General features: G+C 32.9%; 1 protein-coding gene and 1 long non-coding RNA gene across 2 annotated transcripts; one reads left to right on the top strand and one right to left on the bottom strand.

Moving 5' to 3' along the window:
- Nucleotides 1-3,999: 3,999 nt before the first annotated feature.
- On the bottom strand, nucleotides 4,000-18,568 carry LOC134252532 (uncharacterized). The gene is made up of 11 exons (XM_062735034.1): nucleotides 18,335-18,568; nucleotides 16,890-17,099; nucleotides 16,510-16,631; nucleotides 16,185-16,314; nucleotides 13,292-13,435; nucleotides 12,686-12,898; nucleotides 10,689-10,799; nucleotides 8,248-9,642; nucleotides 7,790-7,865; nucleotides 7,444-7,612; nucleotides 4,000-4,434 (listed from the first exon to the last, which is right to left on the bottom strand). Exons 1-11 carry the CDS (start codon nucleotides 18,387-18,389, stop codon nucleotides 4,189-4,191), a joined length of 2,871 nt encoding a protein of 956 aa, XP_062591018.1. The 5' UTR covers nucleotides 18,390-18,568; the 3' UTR covers nucleotides 4,000-4,188.
- On the top strand, nucleotides 18,518-19,276 carry LOC134252533 (uncharacterized). The gene is made up of 2 exons (XR_009988980.1): nucleotides 18,518-18,636; nucleotides 19,080-19,276. It is a non-coding gene; the product is annotated as an uncharacterized LOC134252533 (long non-coding RNA).
- Nucleotides 19,277-25,110: the final 5,834 nt, after the last annotated feature.

Here is a 25,110-nt window from a genome sequence, read left to right as displayed (position 1 = left end):
AACACAGACCTCGTATTCCCCATTTTCAAAAGTGAGTTATCTCCCCTCAAAATCGGAACTCTTCAACACTAGCATAACTTCCGCGGACTACATGATACGATAATCCAACAAAATAGTGATCAACTTACACGCTGTATTTAAAAATTTTAAAAGAAGGAAACGGTCTGCATTTTTTTAGATAATAAATTATTTATCTAACCCCCCCCCCCTTTCTAGAAAGCTATACGAATTAGCCTGGCACGTAGCATCGTCTTTAAAAGGGGGGGGGGTTAGCCAAAGAAATATTTTTTTTTCTTACCTGGAAAAGTTGGCAAGCAAAGAAAAACCTTGCCCAAAGTTGAAAAAGCTACTTATTTCAGTACCAGTTCCTTGGCATACAATACTACATTTTCCTTATATAACTTTACCGTAGTATAGACTGTGTGTGTGTGGGGGTGGGGGGTGGGGGTTGGCAACCTGTCTATCAATGAACATTTTCAATAGAAAAAGTAATATTGGGAAAAAAGTGGGGGTTGGGCTAAACCCCTTGACCCCCCCCCCCCCCTCCGTGCGTACAGGTACAGAGAAGATGTAAATGGGTTGAACAGTTGAATATGAACCATAGTTGTGAAAATTAAAAATTATTAGAATTTTTAATTGTGAATTCAATAAAATTAGGGTACATATATTTTTTTCACAGATGTACATGTATATGTCAGTTACACGGAGTCTCTCTCTCTCTCTCTCTCTATCTGCTCTCTCTCTCTCTCTCTCTCTCTCTCTCTGATATTGTTTTTTACACACTTTGCAAAAAAAGAATAACTTATAAAAATAAATACATGTACTTACACTGAAATGATTTTAAAAAAATAAATAACACTTGAGAAAAGATTGTTTTCAGTTAATTAACGAGAAACACGCTAGGAAATTATTGTATCAATTTTGTGTTTCTGCTCTTAATTCTCTGATCTAAAAAAAAATGTGTATTTTACTCGGGAATATACATGTACATATGCTTAGATCCTACACTAAAACTTTGATTAAATGCAGCTCAGACTTTATACGACATATGTAACACGAATTCAGGTCGATGCTATTTTAATTAGTCTTTCTTCGTTACATGAGCACATGAGATTAAATTATTCATTTAGAATTCCATTCAAAGTTTTAATACTAAATAGTGAATCAATTATTTTACAAATAAAAAATTCTAGAAACACGGTTAATTCAAATGAGGTAGGCCTTTAATTGTCACCAAATGTGTTCTTGTAAGTAAAAGTTCTGTGTTATGACATACAATCGAGCAAAAACGCAGTTTCTTGGTATTGGTCGCGGAAGACGAACTACTGCTGTATATGCAGCAATTTCAGAGGTAAAACTGTAGATGGACATGTCATCAGTCTTCAAAAAATTCCTAGAGATACAATGAAAATATGGCTGCAGCAGGCTAGATTAATTCGTAAAAACTTTATAACTAAAAATTTGTTCCGCACATTTTGTAAATAATGATGATCCGTCTGCAGAACATCCGCTACCGAAAATTAGCTTTTTTTTTTTTTTTTAAATAGGCCTATTCGAATATGTATCAGCATTTTATCAGTAATTTGTTTCTTTTTTTTTTGTAAAGGGGGGGGGGTCACACAGCACCTTATTATAGTACTACACAGATTAATACAAATCCAGAAAGAGACTATGAGTGGGCAATTTAAAAAAAATACGAATCAGTTTTAAGTCTTAAAAGATTTCTTTTTATTCACAAACACAATAATAGCGAGCGCAAAGTTACGAGCTTCGCTTAGCGTTCACACGGAGAATTTAATGCGAATTAGTTTAATTCGAATTAATTTACTGCGCATTAAATTACTATTAACTCCGTGTAACGCTAAGCGAAGCTAATTCGAATTAAATTTTGGAAATTCGGTGGTTATATATAGGTATTTGTGCTATATTTGATTCAAAAATTGAGGGAAAGTATGTTAATCACTAAAATTAATGAATACCTGTAGCCACTACAAATTTCTCATGACGTGATTTACAACATTAGACTTACTGACGCCTGATTGTAATTTAATTCCATTAGTTTACTATTAGCTGTCCAATTTAATTCCATTTTTGCGCGAATAAATCAAAAATAGTAAAAAAAAAAAAAAAAAAAAAGAACATTGTTTCTTACCGAAATCTAAACGAAATGATTTTGCCTTACCTTATTCAAAAAAATACCCCCATGCCACAACACCGGCTTTCACCTTGCCCTTCGAAAATGATACAAATGACGTCACCGGAAACTTACGAATTTTGACGAATTTATGTCGGTTGCTTCCGTGAAACTCGGAAAACATGTTGCGGTGCATAGTGACATGGTGGCTAAAACATAGCAACAACTTACTTGAAAAGAACGATTTAATGCAATCTCTTTTCCATAAAACTAGCGTTTGCATCCTAAGTCAACAGAACTTTTTATCTGACGTCATACTTTCGTCACTTCAACGGTTCGGGTATTTCCGATTTTGTCGGAAACTTCCGAGAAGTTTGGAATCTCGATCCCGATGCTTGGGAAATGATTTCTTTTTATTGTTTTGTTTTATTCTTTTTTCTTTCTTTTTCTTGAATGATAGACAGTACATGTGTAGGTTTATGATAGTAAATAAACTGCGCTCGCCTCAACGGTCACACCGTAAAACATGTTATTTTTCCATATGACAGAGGCATACACCATGAACATGTTTACATCAAGAACGTCCGCGGAAGTGACTTTATTTATAGCGCATGCGTATTAAACACAGTAAAAGAGTTCCCTTCAGGGGAAATAACTCACCTTTTGAAAATGGGGAATACATCAAAGGTGGAATCAGTTGCCATGGAGGAGTAAGCCAAAAAATAAAAAAAAAAACGATGAGTACATCGATCCCGATATGAATCATTTCTTGCTTAACCCGTCAGGCACGCACTCATACCCTCTACCAGCAAACCATCCCAACAACCACCCATATAGAAGCCAATTACTATTATCACTGCTCAGTGAGTGCGTGACGAAGGGATAGTTATTGTAAATGATAGCATCTACATAAGACTATGATATAATACTTTAGTAATATATAACAATACTAGTATTAGGTATCTGTTACAAGGGTAATTTAATACAAATTGTACAGAATGCACAGTTTAACATTTACAACTCAATACTTGTAATTTACACGCTTTCACAAAAATAGACGAATTTTTCACCGGTTAACAATATGCAAAATTAAGCAGACTGTGCGTCTATATTTTAATACGGGGAATTTTTTCCCCTGACATCAAGCAAGGACAAACGTTTTAGAAAAACAATTGATTTAAATTTAAATATTTACATTCAATAAATATAATTTTCCTTTACCTTGAAAATCTATAACGTTTAATTTCCTTAAACACATAAGGAAATTTCCACGGCGCAGTAGAATACACAATTAGGAGCTATTTCTTGAGACAAATTAAATGCAGTAGATGGACTTAAATGCCCATGGGTCAATTATATTTAGAGCAATATGAGCTGCATTTTTGAGAAATTTATTTTGATGACAAAATGTGTTATTATGATCAATTTGTGTGTAATTTAAACCCTTGTGATCAATAGGACCAACATAAAGTTTTAAAAGTTTCAGAAGAAATATTTCTGTGCAATCAAAGATATAGTATTATATAAGAAATTCAGGACGACAATAATGTAATTTAGCTTCAAGCAAAGCTTTAAAAAGTTCTTCGATCGCAAATATGAACATCAGAAGTTTATAAATGTTCTATTTTTCTTTCATTGAAATATTTTATTAAAAATTTGCTACAAAATTTTTTCATGTCAAACATGCAGCTCATATTGCTTTAAAAAAATCAAAGTCTTGTAAACATATACAAACTTCACATTTAGTTTACATTAAATTTAGAAATTGTTAAATCAGAGACTGGCTTACGATACACTGTATTTTGTTTTTTTTTTCTTCGAATAATTCATTGATAAGTTTATTATAAAGATCTTCTCATTTTGTAAGTTTAAATATCAATATTTGTTTTTCAATTCAATTTTGAAATGATATGAAAAAGGATCTTGTCAATGAATTAAAATTTTCTGCATTTTCTGCAAACCGACTAAACATGATACGCTCAGTCATGACTTAAAAAATACGGCTTAAAAAACAAAAATATTTCACAGCACAGAAAAATCTTCACAAAATACTTTTATATTTCAGATTCAATGGGAGGATGCGAAAATGTCTTCATAAAGGCGGAGTCGTCTTCCTCTTCTGAATCATCACCTATCCGATCTAATTCAGGCGCTGATTGAGATTTGGCGCCAATATTTTCAGAACGAGGCTCTGTGTCCAGAGGAAAACCTATATCATCAAGAGTGTTTCTTGAGGCATCTATCCAAGGAATATCCAGTGTCTCCTTACTTTGGTTCAGATTTTTGTGAGAATCCGGAATCTGGAAGAGAAAAAAAAAAGATTTTTTGAATTTAGTGAAGCTCCAATTGCATAGAAGAAAAAGAACTGAAGCATCAAGACGATCAAATAAAAGATCTGAAATAATGTGTTTATTCATAAAAAAATTTTTTTTTGGTTGTTTTCTGTATTTCTTTTAAAGTGAGTCTATGCTTTTCTTTAGTAGATTTTACCTATATAACTCTAACAGTCGCCTAAACATTTTAGCCTTATGCACACTGCAACAGGTACTTTGGCTATTCAGCCAGGAAGGATAAAACTTTAATTTATCATTTAATTCAAAAAGTCTCAAAATGGAACTTGAATTTTAAATCTTTTTATGCAACAATTAAAGAAATTGAGTTTCTTTTAATCTATAACCATATATACCAATGTTTATTAACATGAAATATGAAATTAGAAGTGATTTATGGTGTTTTGAAATGATGGAGAAATCTTTATACACTATGCGTTGTAAAATGATGGAAGTGAATAGACGGAATTAAGTACCTTATATGTATAAAAATAGTACATTTTCTTCAAAAGCCTGGATATTTATTTCTAAAATGTGTTTGTTGATCAAATTTGAATTGCAAAATGCATACTAGTAGTAGACGTTTTTTTCGCATTTCCAGAAAATTTATTGGAGATTTACTAATTTTCCTTATATACATGTAATATCATTATTTTTAAAAATGAAGTTTGAAGAATTATCATGGGTAAAAGCACATTACTTTGAGAATTCAGAGATATTTTTGTGGGTATTTCAATTAGTCACTGTCTGATTTTCAGAACCTGAGGACCGGAATACCTAAAACTTTTTGCCGTAAATTTCCTCGTCCTAGAAGAACCTCATTTTTAAGTAAATGAGCCAGTAATGAAGAAGTTAAATTCTACATAACAATACAAAGTATTCTCAATATAGTGTCATCTTATTATACCTTAAATTCTACAAACTTCGAAACTTGAAAACGGCTTATTTTTCATTAAATTGCAAAAAGTTTGTCTGTAAGACGCTTTGAGATATTTTTTAAATATTGAAGTCCGTTGCCCAAGTCTGTGTCCTAAACAATCATCAATGTACTGGACAATTCGTAAAATGATTGATTCGGGTTAACCCAAAATGTGGAAATTAATTACACTAATGAAACATATGGAGATAACGAACAGTATTCAAGAGCAAGGTCATAAAGCAAGACAAAATAGGAGCAGAGCAAACACGGATCTCCAAAATATCAGTGGAGGGATCAGATGCCATGAGGAGTAAAGCATCCACTGCTGTTCGGGCACACCCGCCGTGCGCTCCTTGTCATGATCGAGAAATAACGGAAAAATCCGTCGTCAATTCAGTGTATAAATAATGAACTAACAATTAGTATGAAAAACGTCAGTCAGCACTTGACTTAATGATAAATTGTGCTTGCTGACAAAGTCATCGTATCGACCATAGAACTTACGAAATGATGACTTTAAACGAGTCTGCTGATATTCCTGTTTCATCAATTTGTTTGTCAATAATTTACCTCGTTTTAGAAATTGTTCATACGTAGAGCATGCTCTTGCGTATCGAATGAACTGAGATATACATGTACAAACTCCGTATGTATGTGATGAAGGTATATTGCTGAATAAGTAAGGGAAGTTGACGATAGAAAAGATAAAGTCATGACGTTTATCATACAGCTTGGTTGTTAGATTACCATTAACGTCTTTTCAAGTAAAATATTCAAATATGAAACAGATGTGTCAGACTCTGTGGCATCTTTTATTTCAAGCTCACCAGAATATTCTTTTTTTCACGCATAAGATTTTGCACAAATTCTGCTTCATATGAATACAAGAACAAGTCTGCTAATAACGTGACGCAATTGGTACCCATGGGAATTCAAATAGATTGTTGGAAGACCTGGTTTCCAAAAACAACATAGATATTGTCAATCAGAAACAGAATAAAGCATCTTTTTGATGTCAACTTCAGAGTACTTTTGTGTACAATCAGAATGTTCTTTCGGAATAATTTTGCAAATGACCAATGACCAGGTATAAGTTAATTCACGAGTTCTATTTTTATTGAAAAAGCAGCTGTCAAGGATATCAAAAAGCCTGGACTTTAATTTATCATGGGGAATGGTTGTGTATAAAGTTGAGAAGTCATTTTAATGTTTTTAAGCTGTTGATTTTGACAAAATCTTGTGATTTCAAATTGTCTAAAAGTTCCTTGGAATTTTTAAGTATCCATATCTAATTTACACCACTCCATGAATATATTGCTGCATAGTACTCTTGAAATTTCTCCTTCACTACTGTTAATATCTTTAGTGAAGAGTAGAGAAAGAGGATTGGTTGAACATTAACGTGAACCTGCTATGTATCTTTGTAAGGATTTATATAAAGTTTCGAAATCCAATATATATGTGGTAGTTCAAATTCATTTTGGTTCTTTGGGATATTAAAAATATTCAAAACTGACATATGATTTTAAGGAATTTCTTCCTTGGAAATGGAACTATCAGTATATGTTGGATTACAACTTGTAGAATTAAATCCAAGTTCTTCTAAAATACAATTTAAACATTGAACCTTACAAACGAAGACAATGTTGTTACATGTACGTGCTTTGTCAGCAGGGACCAGTGCATACTGATCATGTAATCTATCTAATTCTTTTTCCACTTCTGGATTATTGAATACAGAAGAATAGATGGTTTTCATATTGCCCATCAGTCTTTTAATATGTGATTTTAACATGGATCTGATACATTTAATCCATTCTGACAAAATGTCAACGTCTTCTTTTTTTCATATCTGGCCCATCGTCTGGCGTAATCTTCTACAGAATCCATAAAATTTATGAAATTCCGACGCCAGTTGAAGGATTGGGGTTCCCTATATTTAGGACCTTTTAAAATAAGACCCTCATTATCAACTATATTTGCGTCACCTGTAATAAGTAATGATAAGTATTTTTCAGACCAATAAACACTAATAAATAAATCATACGTTGGCTACTAACATTAGCAATAGCATCGAGGGAACCTGTATTGATATCAATTCTAGGTAATGGCTTAGGGGACAGGTTTGCCGACTTCTCACTATATGATCTTATCAACATCTCCTCTTCTCCTTTGAAAGTTATTTCAGTACTTGTTCTTCTATTCAGGGTCACAGATTTCCTTCTTTTTCTGCGGGAAAAACGGAGAAAATTACACTTCATGCACAATTCATTATTTTCATTAATGTGCAAGGTAAAATTTAATTATTATTTATTTAAATCGAAAAACATAATCATTTACTATATATACGAATATTATTTTTGAAGTTTATGCTATTTATAGGAAAAAGAATTCAATGTGTTATACCTAATGAACCACTGCAGAAAAACAAAAACTGCCAGTAACAGCACAGCCACGAAGATGACAATCACAACGATAAGCTCTAAAAACAAGTATTCTTTGGTTAGCTGTATTCTCTTCAATGTTTTCAAACTTTGACTAAGCTTTTTCGTGTAAAGAAATGCAAACGAAAATCATCAGAGGTGGGATGTTGATAGTTTTTACAATAATTAATCAAAGTTCTGAAGTTTTCATTATTGTTAATCAAAGTTCCAAAGTTTTTACTAAAGCAAATTTAAGTTTGAAAGTTTTTAGCAAGGATTAATTTTGTCTAATTCTCTTTTTAATTATGTTTTACATATTGTGTATTATTTAACTTACTGGATACCTAATTTCTATTATAGGTTGAGCTTTCGTGTCTATTTCTTTATATAACTATTCCCTAATTAATTTTTGGGATCATTTTTTCTCACTTTATAATTTACCTGTTGTAGGTATATGGCTGACATGTTCACTTGACCTCTCAGGATTCGGATGTATTATATCAGAGGCATTTCCAATGGATGTTGACTCTTTGTTTGACAGTGTTGACTTTCCTTTCATGTCCTCTTCTTCTGTTGTCTTGCTTTGTGTAACTTTGGTTGTAGTTTCAATACTGTCCATAGATTTCGACAATGTGAATTCCATTCCATGAATGATTTTTGTTGAAGGATTGATAACAGCCTTTGTTAATTTTGTTGTTCGCCTTGCTCCTTCTGTTGGCATTATTTTTGTTACCTTCGTAAAAGTTTGTTCAGTCTTTAAAGTGGTACTTTGTTCTGTAGATAAAGGGGTTTGGAATCGAGTTGTTGACATTCTAGTGTCCATTGTTGTTGCTGGAAGCGACGTTTGTTGCACTGCTGATGAAATATTGATTTGCTTTGTTGTTCGAACAGAAGTTTGTACAGTTGTTGTTTGTTCTGTTGGTAGCACTGTTGATAGTTTTGCTGTTGTGGGAAATGTTTGTTTTTCTTTCTTAAATGTAGTTTCAACTTCTGTAATTGGAGTTGACAATTCTTGTGATGTTGATATTGCTGTTTGTGTTGTTTCTTGTGTAAATAACTTATTTGTAATTTCTTGTGTTGCTTCTTCTGTTGTTGAAATTAACTGGTGTGTTGTTACCTCTGTTTTTGGAAATGTTTGCTCTGCTACTGGTGTTGTTGGTTGTTGTGTTGTTTTATCTGTTGTAGAAAGTGATTCAAATGTTGTAACTTCTGTTGATTGAATTGTTGTCCGTTCTATTGTTGACAACTTTGTTTCTTGTGTTGTTAATTTTATTGTTGTTGGAATGTTTTGCAGTGTTGTTACTTCTGCCATTGGAATAGTTGTTGGAATAGAAATTTTCTCTGTTGTGGGTTTAGTTGGAGTTGTTTGTGGTGTTGTAGCAACTGTTGTTGTAAAAGTTGTTTGTTGTGTTGTATGTTTCGTTGTTGGAATTGTTTGTGTTGTTTCTTTTACTGTTGGGATCGTTTGTTGTGTTGTTGGAGTTGTTATTGGTTGTAATTTAAGTTTGGTTGTTTGGATCAGTTGTGATGTTGTAACCTCTTCTGTTGGGGGCTGTTTTGTTGCTGTGATGGTGGTTTGTTTTGTTGTTTGTTCTGTAGGAATTGTTGATTGTTGGAGTGTTGGTGTTGTTTGTTTTGTTTCTGTTTTTGACATAGTGGTTAGAATTGTTGATTGTTGGAGTGTTGGCGTTGTTTGTTTTGTTTCTTCTGTTGACACAGTGGTTAGAATTGTTGATTGTTGGAGTGTTGGCGTTGTTTGTTTTGTTTTTTCTGTTGAAACTGTGGTTGGAGATGGAGTTCCTATAACTGCAGACTCAACTGTTGGCGATGCACCTTCTGTATAAAAGTTAATAATTTAAAAATACGAAGTTTATTATTCAATTCAAGGTCAAGCTATATATTTGTCAGGCAAATCAAATTTCAGGTATTGATATTTTGGCACTTTTAATGAAATTAATACCAATTTTGTACTTATTTGATAACGAATTCCATTCAACTCGGTATTTCTTTACTTCACAGTCTTTATTTCCTTTAAATGTACATTCTGAATTTATATTAATATTTTTATAATAATATTTCGTTTACTTGTGATAGTGTAAAATTTCATAAATTAGAATCATATGCATTAATTTTATACAAAAAATTTATATTTTTCGACGATGTCCAATCTATAAACAATATTCATTTTTTCTACGCTGATTCGATATTTCTAAGGAAGCCGGTTGGTGCCAGGTAGAAAAAAGTAGTTTATCTGACGGTCCCCATATAACTTATCTGGCGGCCCCCAAATAATTTGGCCCTTTGAACTCGAAATAAGTTACAATGTATATGGCGGCCGCCAGAAAAAAAAAGGATTTTTCTACCTGGTACCGGTACCTATCGGCTTCCGTATATTTCCTTTTGAACTCGAGATAAATATGCCACAGACTTTAGAAAAGTCCTAACAACAAAATTCAATAATAAACCCGATAAACTCATTAACTTTTCCATCGTCAATTTCCCTATTTTTGTAGCAATGTAACATTACATGTAACACCTAGATATAGAGTTTATATCTCATTCTGAATCGCGGTGAGCTAATGACAAAAACATTGATAAAACCACAAACACTTGTGGATAAAACAAGGATATCATTAGTTTCGTTTCAAGTCAACACGTTTTCTCTATAGAAATGGAAACAATTTTGGCTTTGTACGCTTATAATGTAAAAGCTTTTTACATTGTTCGATATAGTTTGATATTGAAAAAAGAGAGAATAATAATTACGTTACAATAACTACATAATAATTACAATCAGAAAAGTAAAGAACAAAATTACTGAGTAGCTCAGAAAATTCAGATTCAGACTGACTCAGATTTAACGAATTCAGAAGATATCTTACCGCTGAGACAAACATATTTATTCTGGGTGTAGCATGGCTGCCATGCTCTGTCCAGGACTCCATAATTATTCTTTTGAATGGCTAGACAGTCTTTTGGATTTTCCTTCATATCTACAACCAATGCTTTGTGCATTTTACAAAACACTTACATGTATATGTCTCGCAAAATTATAATGGATTAAATATACAGGTACATACCAACTTAAGAAGGTTACTAGCAGCTTATATAATTTGCAAAACGTTTCAAACCATTATTGAAAGCGTGCGAGAATCTAGCCGCGATAAGGATATTTTGAGGTCATCCTTTTGGGTTACAAGATGTTCAATCTTAATACAAGCAAGCTCTCTACCATTTACCCCGCAAACCAAAAAGAAGGAAGGGCATCGTCGGACTTAAGAGGAATTTATGAGCCTTAAAAAAGCCATGCTCCTTGTCCTGATCAAAATCATGGATTGAATGTTGTGGTTTTTTTGTCTTGCAATATTCTCTCCCTCATTTAAGTATCTTTTATTAGGCAAGGCCAAGGTTTGCGTGTGTGTGTGTGTGGGTGTGTGTGTGTGTGTGTGTTTTATAGAAATAACCTCCAAAGTCAATACGTAAAACTTTGTTATCAGGATCTGTCATATGTTTACACATGTTTAAAAGTTTTTAGTAAATTAAATTTTTTTTCCCCAAAAGAATTAAAATCCCAAGTTCAATAGTTAAAAAATGTTAGTACCCAAAGAAAGATCTTGAAGTTTCATGCAGTTTTATGAAAGTTTAATCAAGGCTGCATATTTTATTATGGATAGACTAAAGAATACACAGAGAGGGTAGTTAAAATATGCTGTAAATAATTGCATCTCAACCAATGAGACATAGAAAGTCAACTGACCTTTATTCTTTGATATTAAGTTTTTACTTATTTGTTTGGGGAAATTTTCTTTTCTTAGACGTAAGACCAAGCCAAATTAACCTATTCCTTGGCCCACTTACGGCCAAGTTCCTAATAAGTGCTGTACAGCCCAACGCACATTTTAAGCTCACGTGTTTTTTCGCACAAATTAAGGTCACATTCTTTTTGCAATAAAATGAGTATTTCCGACCTTCAATACGAGACATACTCTAATATGTATTTAATATCTCAAGTTAAATTTTTAGATTAATTATCTTGAAGTTTTAAAGTCGATGTTTTAATTGAGACTTCATCTATAAATGATAGGATGTTACATCTGTATGATTTCTCCATAGGTATTTACAAATTAAAATAATCCAGCTTTCTTTGATGCAATTGAGTTGAATTTTTAAAATTGACATCTTAAATATGAGTATTTTTCGAATTACTTTGCTGCACATTTTCCATACTCGTCATGTTTTTGTCGCATTGTAACGCCAAAAAATGACAATGCTGCATTGAAAGAAATAATGCCAAAAGACAAGATAAAAAAAGTATTGTTCATCTTCTAAAATAGTAAATTGTTACCCTTAAAAAGAACATTCTTTTACATTTACGGTCTTAAACGTTAGAATTTTGCGGTCGGATGTATCTTTCATGATGCTAGATTCAGAAAGTAACCCTAACAAAATACCAGCTTTTTAACATGAAAAGCAGTCGAACAAATGAGAAGTATTATTATTATCTTGTGCTTTATAGAGTCATGTTATTGTACGGAAAAACAAATGTTATATGATTTGCACTGTTTTTGGTTCAATACAAGACAGAGAACTGCTTTACAAAGAACGGGTATATAGATGGCTACATCTGATGAGAAACCTCGAAAAACCATTTCGGAACTATCAAAATCCATCAGCCAAGAGTATATCAAATTCCTACCAATAATTATCTGTGAATTATGTTTTAAGTTAGTGAAATAAACTTAAATGTAAGTTAGAAATCACTTTTATAATGTATTCTGTTGCCTCGTTACACAATTTTGCATTGTGGCAATGTGAGGTTCATTTGTTCGAAAAGTCATGTGAGCTTAAAAAGTGCGTTGAGCTGTATATGTATGCATACCTACGTCTGTCCAGCGATCTAAAACGTGTCTATAAAGGGCAGTCCAGATATCTATTCTTGTACTGGGAGGTAGACTGTTAAAAGGACGCTTCAAAGTATCACTGAGAGTGACCACCGCCATCTCCAGCTTCTTATCCCGGCAGTCCTGGTGAGCCGTGTCCCAGTCTTTCGGAGTATAGTGTGGATTCATAAATACTATTCCATTTTTTGTCCCTATAGAGAAAAATAATTTTATTGCTACATTTCATACTTACAAAAAAAAAAAAAATCACGAACCTATCACATGATAAAGGCACGCAATATCGGGGAACAGAGCCGTTAAAATTCATTTTATTTTTGTAGTCAAAGATATTTTAGGCAAGTTGTCAATTGTACCATTTTTTTCAGAAACAATACTTTGTATCTATGATGTAAACTCGCTAATGTTTACATATATACGCATTTATTATAGAGAAAAGTCCGTCATCCAGCACCGGTAAATACAACAGCTTTTTATCAATATTCCTTCTGTATTAATGCGTGTTGTCACAACTGAAATAAAACTTTTGATTATGGATTCAATCAGATTTTGAAATCAATGGGAAAAAAATAGAAAAAATATCATACTGTTTTGACAGAGAACCATCTTCGTCTGCGCGCAGTCGTCCACTTTCCACGCTATTCTGCCTCCGTTGATTTCTAGGTAGGTACATTGCTCGTTGTTCTTCAGTTGCTCGTTAGCAATGTCTTCCGTTGTCTCGGTTTCGTTTACTGCAAATCATGAACAATTATAAATTCATTTATTTTTATAATTAAGATTTATTTAATGATGTGATTCTAAAAACTACACAGAAAATTGCTTAAAAGGTCGCCAAAATTGAAAACCTATCAATCCTAGAAAGTAAAACTGTTTGTATTGTTCCGAATTCCGACTTGATTTGCATGTGTGAAAATTCTGTTTATATTGACAAGGAAGATTGATTGATAATATGTTGTTTTACGCCCAGGCGCGTAGCATCGTTTTTGAAAGTGGGGGAGCCAGCCATTTTTTTTTACTTACCTGAAAATGTTGACAAGCAAAAAAAAAAAAAAAAAAAAAAAGGAAAAAGTTGCCCACAGTCGAAAATCCTATTTCGTGTGTATGTGTGTGTGTGTGTGTGTGTGTATGTGTGTGTGGGGGGGGGGTGTAGGTAAACTTTAAAAGTGGGGAGGGGGGCAACCAGGCTTTCTATTAACATTTCCTATAGTATAAGTAAGGTTGGGAAAAAAGTGGGGGGGGGGGGGGGGGCAGGCCCCCCTGCCCCTCCCCCCCCCCTGGTGCTACGCCCCTGTTTATGCCCCATCAGAGAATTTTTCAGTCATATATAGACATCAGCATATAATGGGGATGGATTTCGAATTAAGACCTTTACTCAGTACTCGGTGCCTTAGATAAAGGAAGGATATTTATCTTATCAACGCTTGTCGTAACACGACACGGGTCCTCGATTTCAAAGGACTCATCCGTACATGTAGGAACTGCAATTTTCAATTCAAAGAGTAAAGCGCTCGGCGAAGGAAAATTGCTACGTATTTTTAAAAATGAAATTAGTTCAGCCGCGGCCCGGGTTTGAACACACGACTTCCTAACATGAAGAGGTCACTCTACCAAAGGAGTCGCCAAGGGAGAAGCGAGGAACCAAGATTGGCTCTGGTTTTTATAAGGTACGTAGTAATGATCTTGACACATGCATTGGTATAAATCCAGTTTCTACTCTTATTGTTATCTCTAGTATGGTGGAAACATATCAAAGTATCAATATGTATATTTTCCTCTTTCAGTCTTATTCCACATACGGCGTTGAGTAAATGTATAAGAACGATAACTCGTCTTGGACCATTTTTGTGTAAAGGGTGTTCACTTTTATGCGCCAATCATCGTATTCTAAATATATCTTAAGAGACTTTGCGTAATTTAGTGTTTCTTTCCCATGAAAATGAGCAATTTGCGGCTAAAACCTTTAAATGAAAGCATGTCATACTGTACCTAAATAATCATTAACAATAAGAACATCTAATGGAATGACCCTTTATGACGTTAACTGAATATTTCTCAAAGTCCTAGCGATTATTTGCCTTGTTGATTGTTTTGTTTTGTCTTAGAATGCTTTACACTCATTTAGTACAGCTCAATATAGCAGCGAGGAAATAGAAAACGGATTACACTGTAGTTTATAGGATAAGGATTATATTAGAAATGAACACAATGGCGATCAAGCATTGACAATATTTCTTTATCTTTCAGTGCATCAAAGGCCTTAAATGAGTACAAACATGCATCATTTGACGACCAAAAACCAATCCATAGTGCACAAAGTTAATTGGGTAAATTGTCTACATTATTCATTTTCCAGTTTTGTATGTTATTCACGTAATCAAAAATACTTTTACTGTTAAACATGTTAGAGATACAAAAAGGTCAAACATTTTATTGAAGGATCCTTGCTACACTTCTCACTGGTTTAAGGAAACTTGAATATTTTTCTGTTGTTAGAACGATCCGACATGTAATATAAAATACAGTAAAGGGTAAATCATAGACTGTACTGTTAAACATGAATTGTAATTAAAACAATAATTTATTCCAGATTTGGGTATAGATTATGATTTTCGTACATGATATATTTACTCTATATATAATTTTTATAAATATATGACTTTAGTTATTTATTATGCATGAAGTGATAATGATAATGCTTATTTCAATTATCAATAGTTGGCAATAATTGTTATAATTGTACTTTTATGATTTCTAAATATAAAATGTGTCTTTGAAATGTTTTGTATATATAACATGCTAAATGCCATATTTTCAATACAGCTGTAATTGAATCTTTTGATAATCATTAAAATATTGTATATAGTTCAGGAAAGGTTTTTTTTTCGAAATTGTTAGAACTAATAATTATCCATCTGTATACAGCTATCTTATACAATAAAACAAAACTCGATTTGTATTTATTTACTCCTATCAGCACTTGTTTATCTTAGAAGAAAGATAACTCGCACAATACTGTATATTAAAAATGAACTTAATAATTTTAATATGTAAACCTTTCTACATAATTTTCTCAAATCCGAAAACATTTTTAAGTGTTTGGAGAATCCTTGAGTTAATTACTGTTGTTTATATACTATTTGGTAAAACCCTTCATTACTGTTTGGTACATTTTCAGTATACATAGGTATAGAGCTAGCTGGAGATCTCCTTTATCCACTCGAGGCTGTCTGTGCCTCACAAATGTGATTAAACTTCTGCAGCGACACGCAGAAAAAACGTTCTTGTGAAGTTGTTTTTGATAATAAATCACAAACATGCTAAGAAAGTAAACAGCATTTGTAACATATATTCCATATGGGTTTGGAATAATGAAGGATTCTTAAGCATGTAGCGTTTTTCAAACTATAAGCAAGATAAACTGCAAAATATTAGCCAATTGTAATTGCAAGGTAGCAAGGGAAAATGGCATTGACAACTCACGCAGCTTATAGACGGACATGGCTTGTTCGTCACCACATGTGTCTTGCTTGTGTCCTGGGCACGGGACAGTACACTGGGAAACTTCTGAAGAGGATTGGGGAACAGCATTTAGGCAGTAGCAGAAACCCTTCTACAAAAAAGAAACATAAATAAAAAGAAAATTGTTATTTTACATATATAATATGAAATGATACAACAGAAAGCTTGCATCAAAATGTTTTAGAAGATGTGAAATAACAATAAACTAGCCCCTTTTCTCACAAGTTGAAGTATGAGTTTGTCTTCCACTTTTTAATTCAAGATAATTTTGCTGAATAAGGTATACCACAAGTCCAATCCAATGTCGTTCTTCTCTACAGAACACTGCGCACTGCACAACAGAGTTTGCCGTATCGTTTTGGTTGAATGTTTTTATATATGTTGCCACAGAGTCGAATGTATAACACCCTGCAAGGCATCAAAGGTCATGTAAATGTAGACAATAGACTTACACTGTTTACAACAATATTTACAACTTGTCTTCTATTATATGAATTCATAACTAATGATATACATTTTTGATACAATGTACTTGTGGATGGCTTACAAAAGTGATTGGTTCAAAGTTGTTTGTGTTACATGCGTCGAATAAATCGAGGACAGATACTGAGAATGAAGTGTAACTACTAGTATATATCATCTTAAGGATTGAGCCAAAACACGTACCAAAGTTCCAGTAAAACACACTGAGTCTGTAACCGCCTGTCCAGTATGGATCAGTGTCTGTAATACTGTCCTCGAGTTCCGTTGTTGATGATGATGTCAGTTTGTCCATATTCACAAGGAGTCCCAATCCGTCCTTCCTACAACTGGACTCGGCATCCTCCCACTTCCTGTAGGCTGATTGGGGAAATACCTCTTGTTTGATACCCAGAACTGTGTACAAGTAACATCAATATTTCAGGTTAGGATTCAGAGAATTTAGCATTCCTTGATGTAAGTAGATTCTTTCAGATTTCGATTCATTTACTCGTAGGTTTAAAAATGTTGTCGTCTAACAATCTGTGATCTTTGTTTTCAATAAAAATTTGTGTATGACAGATGTACCAGGGCTGATCCAAAAATTTCGTTCACAATTTAAACAATGTACTCAGTATTATCTCGTTGCTTACATAGATGTAGACTAAATCCTCTTTTTATCAAAGTGAAAGGCAATATTTTAGGATCACTGAGTGTGACCAATCAACAGGGGGTCCTAGTCACCTGATCCCACCTCTGATTTTTCCAGAGGTCCGTGTAAGAATTTCATGGCTCTGAAAATAATTGTCGTATGTATATCTGTGCGCTAGGAACGCGTTTGGTGACGTCATTTGCAGAAAACACGATTCAGAATACTCTTAGGAAATTGCGTCACTACTCCTCTCTCTCGGATGCCATTTACTTTAAAATATGGATTTAAATTAAGATTCGTTTTCCTTATTTAACTGATATACTAGTAAATTTAAATTTGATATATAAGATTTTACCTGAGAAAAAAAAAACGCACGTGTAAAATAAATATTATTATTGTTTCATTTCATAATATCATTAGTATGATTTTTATTTTATTTGAAAGGCCATTTGATAATAAGAGTCATGTCATTGCTTGACATATGTTTAATTTTTACGAAGTTATAAACATTGCCTACTACTTTTCGAGACAAGCCTTATCCTTATAAATCAGAAATTGTTTTATCTCGACAAAATGCTTTCTTTCAAATGTAGGATATGGCTGTATGCTAACCATAATTATTTTGGATTACATCTTGAATGTGTTTTGAACAGAATGTCTTCGCCTTCTAAAACAATCTTTACTATTCTGCTAGTAAAAGTACTTAGAAAATTTAACAGCAACATCAACAAAATAAATGGATAAATGAATTGTCATACCTAAAGTTGATGTCCACAATGAACAAAGAAAAACTTAAAAAGAACATCAACAAAATAAATTGATAAATAAACTGCCATACCTAAAGATGATGTCCACAATGAACAAAAAAAAAACCTTAAAAATAACGTCAACAAAATAAATGGATAGATAAACTGTCAAACCTAAAGATAATATCCACAATGAACAAAAAAAAACTTAAAAAGAACGTCAACAAAATAAATAGATAAATAAACTGTCATACCTAAAGATGATGTCCACAATGAACATAGAAATGCTAGAGTTTTAACTATACACATAATTAGGCCACGTTAGTTTACACTCTGTGTTACATGCATGCATTAATTATCAAACATCTTCTTTGTGCATTCTTTCGGTCGCAAATCCGGAACGATAACACTTCAAATTGCATTATGTTTTGCGTCCCCATCTTGGTGAAGGAAAACGACAGTTCCGGAAAACATCCGATAGAAATAAAGGGTGTGTGTCAAGTCACTCTGATTTCATGCCGGACTGGAATTCCAGTTTTTACTCTCTCGCAGTTGCGTAAGTAGCAACCACAAATTGAATACTTTTGGGCGTTAAAGAAACTTCAGTTGAATCGTGTTTTATAAGTTTTTTTTCCCTGTTTTTGAAACAGAGTGGATCTACTAGCTCTGTTTCAATAACAAATGTGCTCACCACAAATGACAAATGTTTTTCCTTCCATTTAGTTTTTGGGGGGCGGGGGAGTTAGGTCAAATACTTTAGAGAAAACTACAGGACGGTTTTATATATCGATTAAAATGTAAGCACTTTTATCCTCAACACACTTATTGTCGATAAAAAGGATATACATACTTGGTAAGAAATGGTGTTTCACGGTTAACGTCAAGTATTCGTGAAGGGAAACTCTTAACTCTGGTTTTCTTCAATTTAACTGCGTAAAATTACAGGCTCTTTAAATGTATATTTAATATTACAAATATGTGTTTTATTTTACTTTGCAGATTTCTTCCTCGAAACCAAGGCACACCAAAGTTTACCAACACAAAATCATGATGCTTTTTTCGAACACGGTCCAGGCAGTTGCCCAAAACTGCAGAGCTTTCAAAAGTTAAAAAGTACATGTACATATACATACGAGGGTTGTCCAAAAAGTTCGTGGACAATGACGTTTTTGTGAAAATAAATGGTTATTTATAAATCTGTTGTATATCAAAATATTTCTTATGAAAAAACAAGTAAGAATGATTTAATTTTTATTGATAGAACGTTATATTTTTATATTTACATCCACTGAATATTTTCTCCTTTATTTCTTAAGAAAACCCATTGCGTTAATCACTGCATGAACTACATTAGGCTTGTCGCCTGTACAGATTTCTTGATCACTGGCTGTTCCATCAATGAAACGTATAAAGACGTTCGCATCATTAATACCAGTGGCCTAGCCAGCCAGAGAAATTTTTTTTTTTACTTACCTGAAAAAGTTGACAAGCAAAAAAGAAAGAAAAAAAAAAAAGGAAAAAGATACTCATAGTCGAAAATCCTATTTCGGGGGGGGGGGGGGGGGGGGGGTAGGTAAACTTTTTCTCAGTGTCAACTACTTTTAGTACCAATTCTAATACTACATTTTCGGTACATCACTAAAAGTGGGGGGACCAGGCTTTCAATTAACATTTCCTATAGTATAAGTAAGGTTGGGGAAAAAAAGGGGGGGCAGCCCCCCCCCCCGGTTGCTACGCCCCTGAATACAATAATTAAACTTTTTTATCCTTCTTTAAATGATTATTTAAACAGATGTAAATATAAACAATAAAATGTCTTTCTTTGTTTGTTATTACTGGAATTAACGGTCGCAGCTATTGCAGAAAAAAATTACATAACCCGCTTACGCGGGTTATGTATTTTTTCTGCAACAGCTGCGACCGTTAATTCCAGTAATAACAAACAAAGAAAGCATTTTATTGTTTAAGTAAAAATCGGGGCCTTTAATGATCGCAGATAGTGCGCACGGACCAAGGTTAAAATGACAAAAACTCCTATATAAACTGTTCGGATTAAAATGATTACTTTCTATATAAAACAAGTCAAAAATTAATAAAAAAAATTATGGAACATAAATAAAGAGGCTATAATCGTGTTATGATATTTGAAGTATCGCTTACTTTATAGACGGTGAAAATATTAAAAGAAAACCCTAAAAAACATGTGTCAAAACTCGACAGAAAAAGCGAAGTCGGCCATCCGCACGGGGCAGCGTCCGATAAAAAAAAAAAACAAGTTTTAATACGGTTGAAACGACGTTAGAGACAAAATATTTCTTAAGGTAAGTCACTCCTGAAATTTGTTAAATCAAGGATTTTTTGAGAAGTATATTTTGGATAAGTACTCATAAAGTGTAACTCAAAATCGCAAAGAAAATATGGGGTCAGTGTGCATCCTACTGATCTACGGTACATTTAAGTTGACCTTATTGCACTTAAATTTCATCTCTTTGGTTAATTACTTTAACCCTTATTATATTTGATCAGATGTAAGCATGGCAATAAATATAATCTTATTTTACGTAAAATAGTTTGAATAATATTTATCATTAAACAAATCTTGCAAATTAATGCGCGTAAATTATTGTGTGACCTTTTTGCACTAAAAAATAACATATTTGGGGTTTTAAAAAACTTAATAAGCAATAAAAAATTTTCTTATATCGAACTTTTTACGACTTAAGTGCTGATCAGTCACAAGTATCGAGTAGTTTAAAATAATGAAAGAAAAAGGTGGGGTCAGTGATGTTAATTTTGAAATATTTGTCAAAATATGTGATTTTCCGGCAAAAAATGGTGTAAATTTGATCTTGACTTCTTTAATATATTTTCATTTTTTGGAAAAGTTTGTTGAGGGAAGGTGTAAAACTTAGTCTAAAAATATAAATGAAGCCTATATTACATATTTTTAGCAATATCAAAACGGAAAATATTCTCCGAGTAAAAGTATGTGAGGCTAAATTTCCATTACATTAAATTTTATAAATGTGCAGATTTGCAGAATTTTCTGCTAAATATCCTTCCACCAAAAGAAATAGTCCCTCATAAATCTTGCTTCTTTGTAGATTTTTGAGCAGTTTTTTCATTGAATGTTAAAAAATTTACATTGTTGAATTTAAATATGTTATAAAAATTGAATTTTAATAAGTAGTTTTGAAGTAAAAGCTTCTGCGTGAACTTTTCTGAAAAGCTGACGAGTGACTTACCTTAAAACAACTCAAAATTATTGAAATATATTTAGTGTATCGATTTGAGATTGGTGAATACGATTTTTCAACGGTGTGTACAAATTCCAAGACACTACAAGAATTTAAAAACACATGTAATTTACTGAAAATGGAGATTTCTATTCATGACGTTGTTATACATCTAGCGCAGCGTCAGACTGGGGTGTGCAGTTTGTGTTCCACGTGCTCAAAGCCCTGCTTTCCAATGTCTTTGTCCGAGCTTGTAAATGTAATTTATTTCCTCATGAATGTCTTGGCGCGGTGCACGTGGAAGCAGGCTTTTTTTGCATGTAACCGCGTTTTTCGAATTCATGAAGATACATAATTTTATGATAAACGCCTTCGGGAAATATTTACCTTTCCAATGTCTTTGTCCGAGATAAAATTACCAATGGTAAATGTAATTTATTTCCTCATGAATGTTTTGGCGCGGTTCCAAAAAAACCACGTGCAGGGCGGGCCAACACCTAGAGAGAAGCAGGCTTGGAGCCCGTGGATTGGCGGAATCAAAGCATGTAAATATAAGGAATAACTGTCAGATTTTTCGAATTCATTAAGATGATCAATGGATTGGCTTGTGTGAAAATTTTATGCATAAACGCCTTCGGCGTTTATGCAAATTATCAAACAAGCCAATCCATTGATCACTTCATAAATTCGAAAAATAAGACAGTTATTCCTTAAATAAAGTACATTTACAATTTGTAATTTTATCTTGGACAAAGACATTGGAAATGTAAATATAAAATGATAAAGTTAAACGATAGTGTTGATATTCTTTTTCATCAACTTGTTCGTCACTTTCTATCTTGTTTTAGAAATTGTTTTATAATTTTTTTCTATACGTAGAGCATGATATTGCTTGTCGAATTAACTGATAAATGTAAACCCCAAATGCAGTTAACAAGGGTACTGTAGGTCTATATAGTTTCAGAATTAAGGGAAGTTGGCGTTTGTAAAGTTAGTCATATGTGTTTTTTTAAAGCTTGATGTTAGGTTACCATTAACGCCTTTTTCTAGTAAAATATTCATGTATGAAAAAGATGTGTCAGACTTTGTGCACGTGATATCTTTTATTTCAAGCTTACTGGTATATATTTCATGTCGACTCATGAATGAAAATTACAATTGATAATACGTCATCGATATATAAATGTCGAGTTGAAAGTCACACTAAGTGTTTTCTTCTCGTGTAAAAAATTTTGAATAAGTAGTCAATCAGAAACTCAAGCATCTTTTTAATATCAACAGAGAATTTGTGTGTACAATCAGAATATTTTTGATAAAGTGGTTTTACAAATGATCAATGACAAGTTACGAGTTCCATTTTTTTTTGGAAAGAGCAACTGTCAATGAGGTCAAAAAGTCTTTTATTTGATTTAACATGTTGAATGGTTTTGTATAGAGTTGAAAATGTGTAAATTTTGATTTTATATATTAATTTTGGTAAACTATTGTGTTTTCAATTTTTTTTATAAGTATTTTTCAAAATTAACAAATGAGTATTTTTTATTGACAACTGAATAGAAAACGAAGTTCATCTTCAATCTCTCCTTTGTTACAGATGTTGCAAAAGGTATACAAGTGTTTCCATTCTCTATGGCATGCTTTATTTTGTACTCTAAATCTCAACCTGTTAATCATGAAATGTGAAGAAAAAAACGAATAGTATTCACGCTCTTGAAAATTAAAAGTAAGAGTAGAGCAAACAAAGTGCTCCAAAGCATCAGAAATAGCACCAGGTGCCATGGAGAAGTTCTCTGACAACCGGACACACCCGCCGTTTGTTGTGTTCTTTGTAATGATTGGACAAACGGAAAAATCAGTAGACAATTTAATGTGAAAATAATTACCTAACAATTTGTATGCAGAAAAAGTCATTCAACATTCGATTAAATGACAGAATGTATTTAATTGCTAACTACGTTATTATATCGACCATAGAATAGTGACTTCATATAAGACTGTTGATATCTTTGTTTCGTCAACTAACTTGCCATTAGCTTTCATAATGTTTCAAAAATTGTACGTACATCATATTCAATGTATCGTATTAACCTCGGATGCACAAAATTGATTTGCAGTTGATTTTATCCTATATTTTTAAATAAAAAAGGGAAGTTTATGATGGAAAAGGTGGAGTCATCACGTTTTGTTGTTAGGTCACCATTAATGCCTTAGCTAGTAATTAAAATATCACTATTTATGTACATGTAACAGTAAAACAGGTGTGTCAGACTCTGCGGTATATATTATTTCGAGTTCAAAAGGATATATTGAATCAAAGTAGTAATGAAAATGAGTATTATGTATAAACAAGACAATGAGGATATATATCAGTAAAGAGACAAAGCCTTTTCTTCTCATGTATAAGTTTTCAAAGATTTCTGATTTATATTAATACAAAAATAAGTTTGCTTAACCGTGTGGCAATTGGCACCCATGGTAATTCCAACTTAATCTAATTAAAACCAGACGTCTTAGATCTGCGCCATAAACACTCTTTTTTTAATTAGATGAGCTTAAAGTCTGACACATCTGTTTTATATTTGGATATTTTGCTTGAAAAAGACGTTAATGCTAATCTAATAACCTAGCTCTATGATAATCGTGATAACTTTAACTTTTCTATCGTCAACTTCCCTTAATTATGCAGCAATATACCTTCATAACCTGCATACGGAGTTTATGTATCTCATTTGATTCGATACGCAAGAACATGACTACCACGGTACGTATGAACAATTTCTAAAACGAGGTAAATTATTGACAAACAGGTTGATGAAGCAAGAATATCAGCAGTCTCGTTTAAAGTCATTTTGTAAGCTCTATGGTCGATACAATGACATTGTCAGCAAATACAATTTATCATGGAGTCATATGCTGACTGATGTTTTTATACTAATTGTTAGTCCATTATTTATACTCTGAATTGACGACGGATTTTTCCGTTATTTCCCGATTATGACTAGGAGCACACGGCTAGTGTGACCGGTCAGCAGGGAATGCTCAGTTCTCCATGGCATTTGATCCCTCCTCTGAAGTTTTGGAGGTCTGTGTTTGATTTACTCCTATTTTGTATTGTTTTAAGGACTTCAGATGCTGAATACTGGTCGTTATGTCCACATGTTTCGTTGAATTCTGACAGTTTCTTGGAACAACTACACAAATACTGTCATTCAGATATTCGAGTATCTTTTTTATTAAATATCAATTTCGAAGTAATCAGAATGTATTTAACAAAAATACAGTGACAAGGAAAGTAAGTTTACAAGTTTTTGCAAGTAACACGGTCACTGCTTCATCAATAGCAGGAACAAGGGTCTGTAAAGTGTCCAAGGTTTTAAGTGAAATTCTCTTTTTGCTTTAATCATAGTTTCCAGAATATTTCTCCTCGCTGTTATCCTTCCAGTCTTCATTTTCTTATATCCCCCGGAAGCATCGCTGTTAAATCTATCATCAGCATCATATGTTTGTATTTTTTTTTTTTGAGAATTCACTGTTAGATTGCCGAGTTCATGGACTTTACTGTCAATTTCTAAACAAGTATCACGGCATCTGTTGGAAATTTTCTCTCTCAATTTCTAGGACCTAGCCGAATTAAAATCATTGCAAAGTGTCTCTTACTTTTTTTAGTGATATGCTTTGTCAGTTCTTCACTCTGACTACAACAAAAAAGTTTTTTGCTCAGACTCACTTTGACACTGGGATATGGACATTTTTTAGCCTATTCCCCCAAATACCAAACCAATCAGTGCAGACTA

The sequence above is a fragment of the Saccostrea cucullata genome, unplaced genomic scaffold (genome assembly GCF_032062105.1).
Source record: "Saccostrea cucullata isolate Sc308-1 unplaced genomic scaffold, CSIRO_AGI_Scuc_v1 ctg167, whole genome shotgun sequence".
NCBI lineage: Eukaryota > Metazoa > Mollusca > Bivalvia > Ostreida > Ostreidae > Saccostrea > Saccostrea cuccullata.
This window is presented reverse-complemented; position numbering and strand designations above follow the sequence as displayed.

What these genes read in the sequence shown, in the direction of transcription:
- LOC134252532 (XM_062735034.1), bottom strand. Translation starts at nt 18,389, where the DNA reads ATGTGTATAGTTAAAACTCTAGCATTTCTATGTTCATTGTGGACATCA. An exon ending in TAAATATGTTTGTCTCAGCG is followed by an intron (nt 9,643 to 10,688) that starts GTAAGATATCTT and finishes ACTTTTATACAG; the next exon opens with AAGGTGCATCGCCAACAGTT. An exon ending in CCCTCGATGCTATTGCTAAT is followed by an intron (nt 4,435 to 7,443) that starts GTTAGTAGCCAA and finishes TTTCTCTTCCAG; the next exon opens with ATTCCGGATTCTCACAAAAA.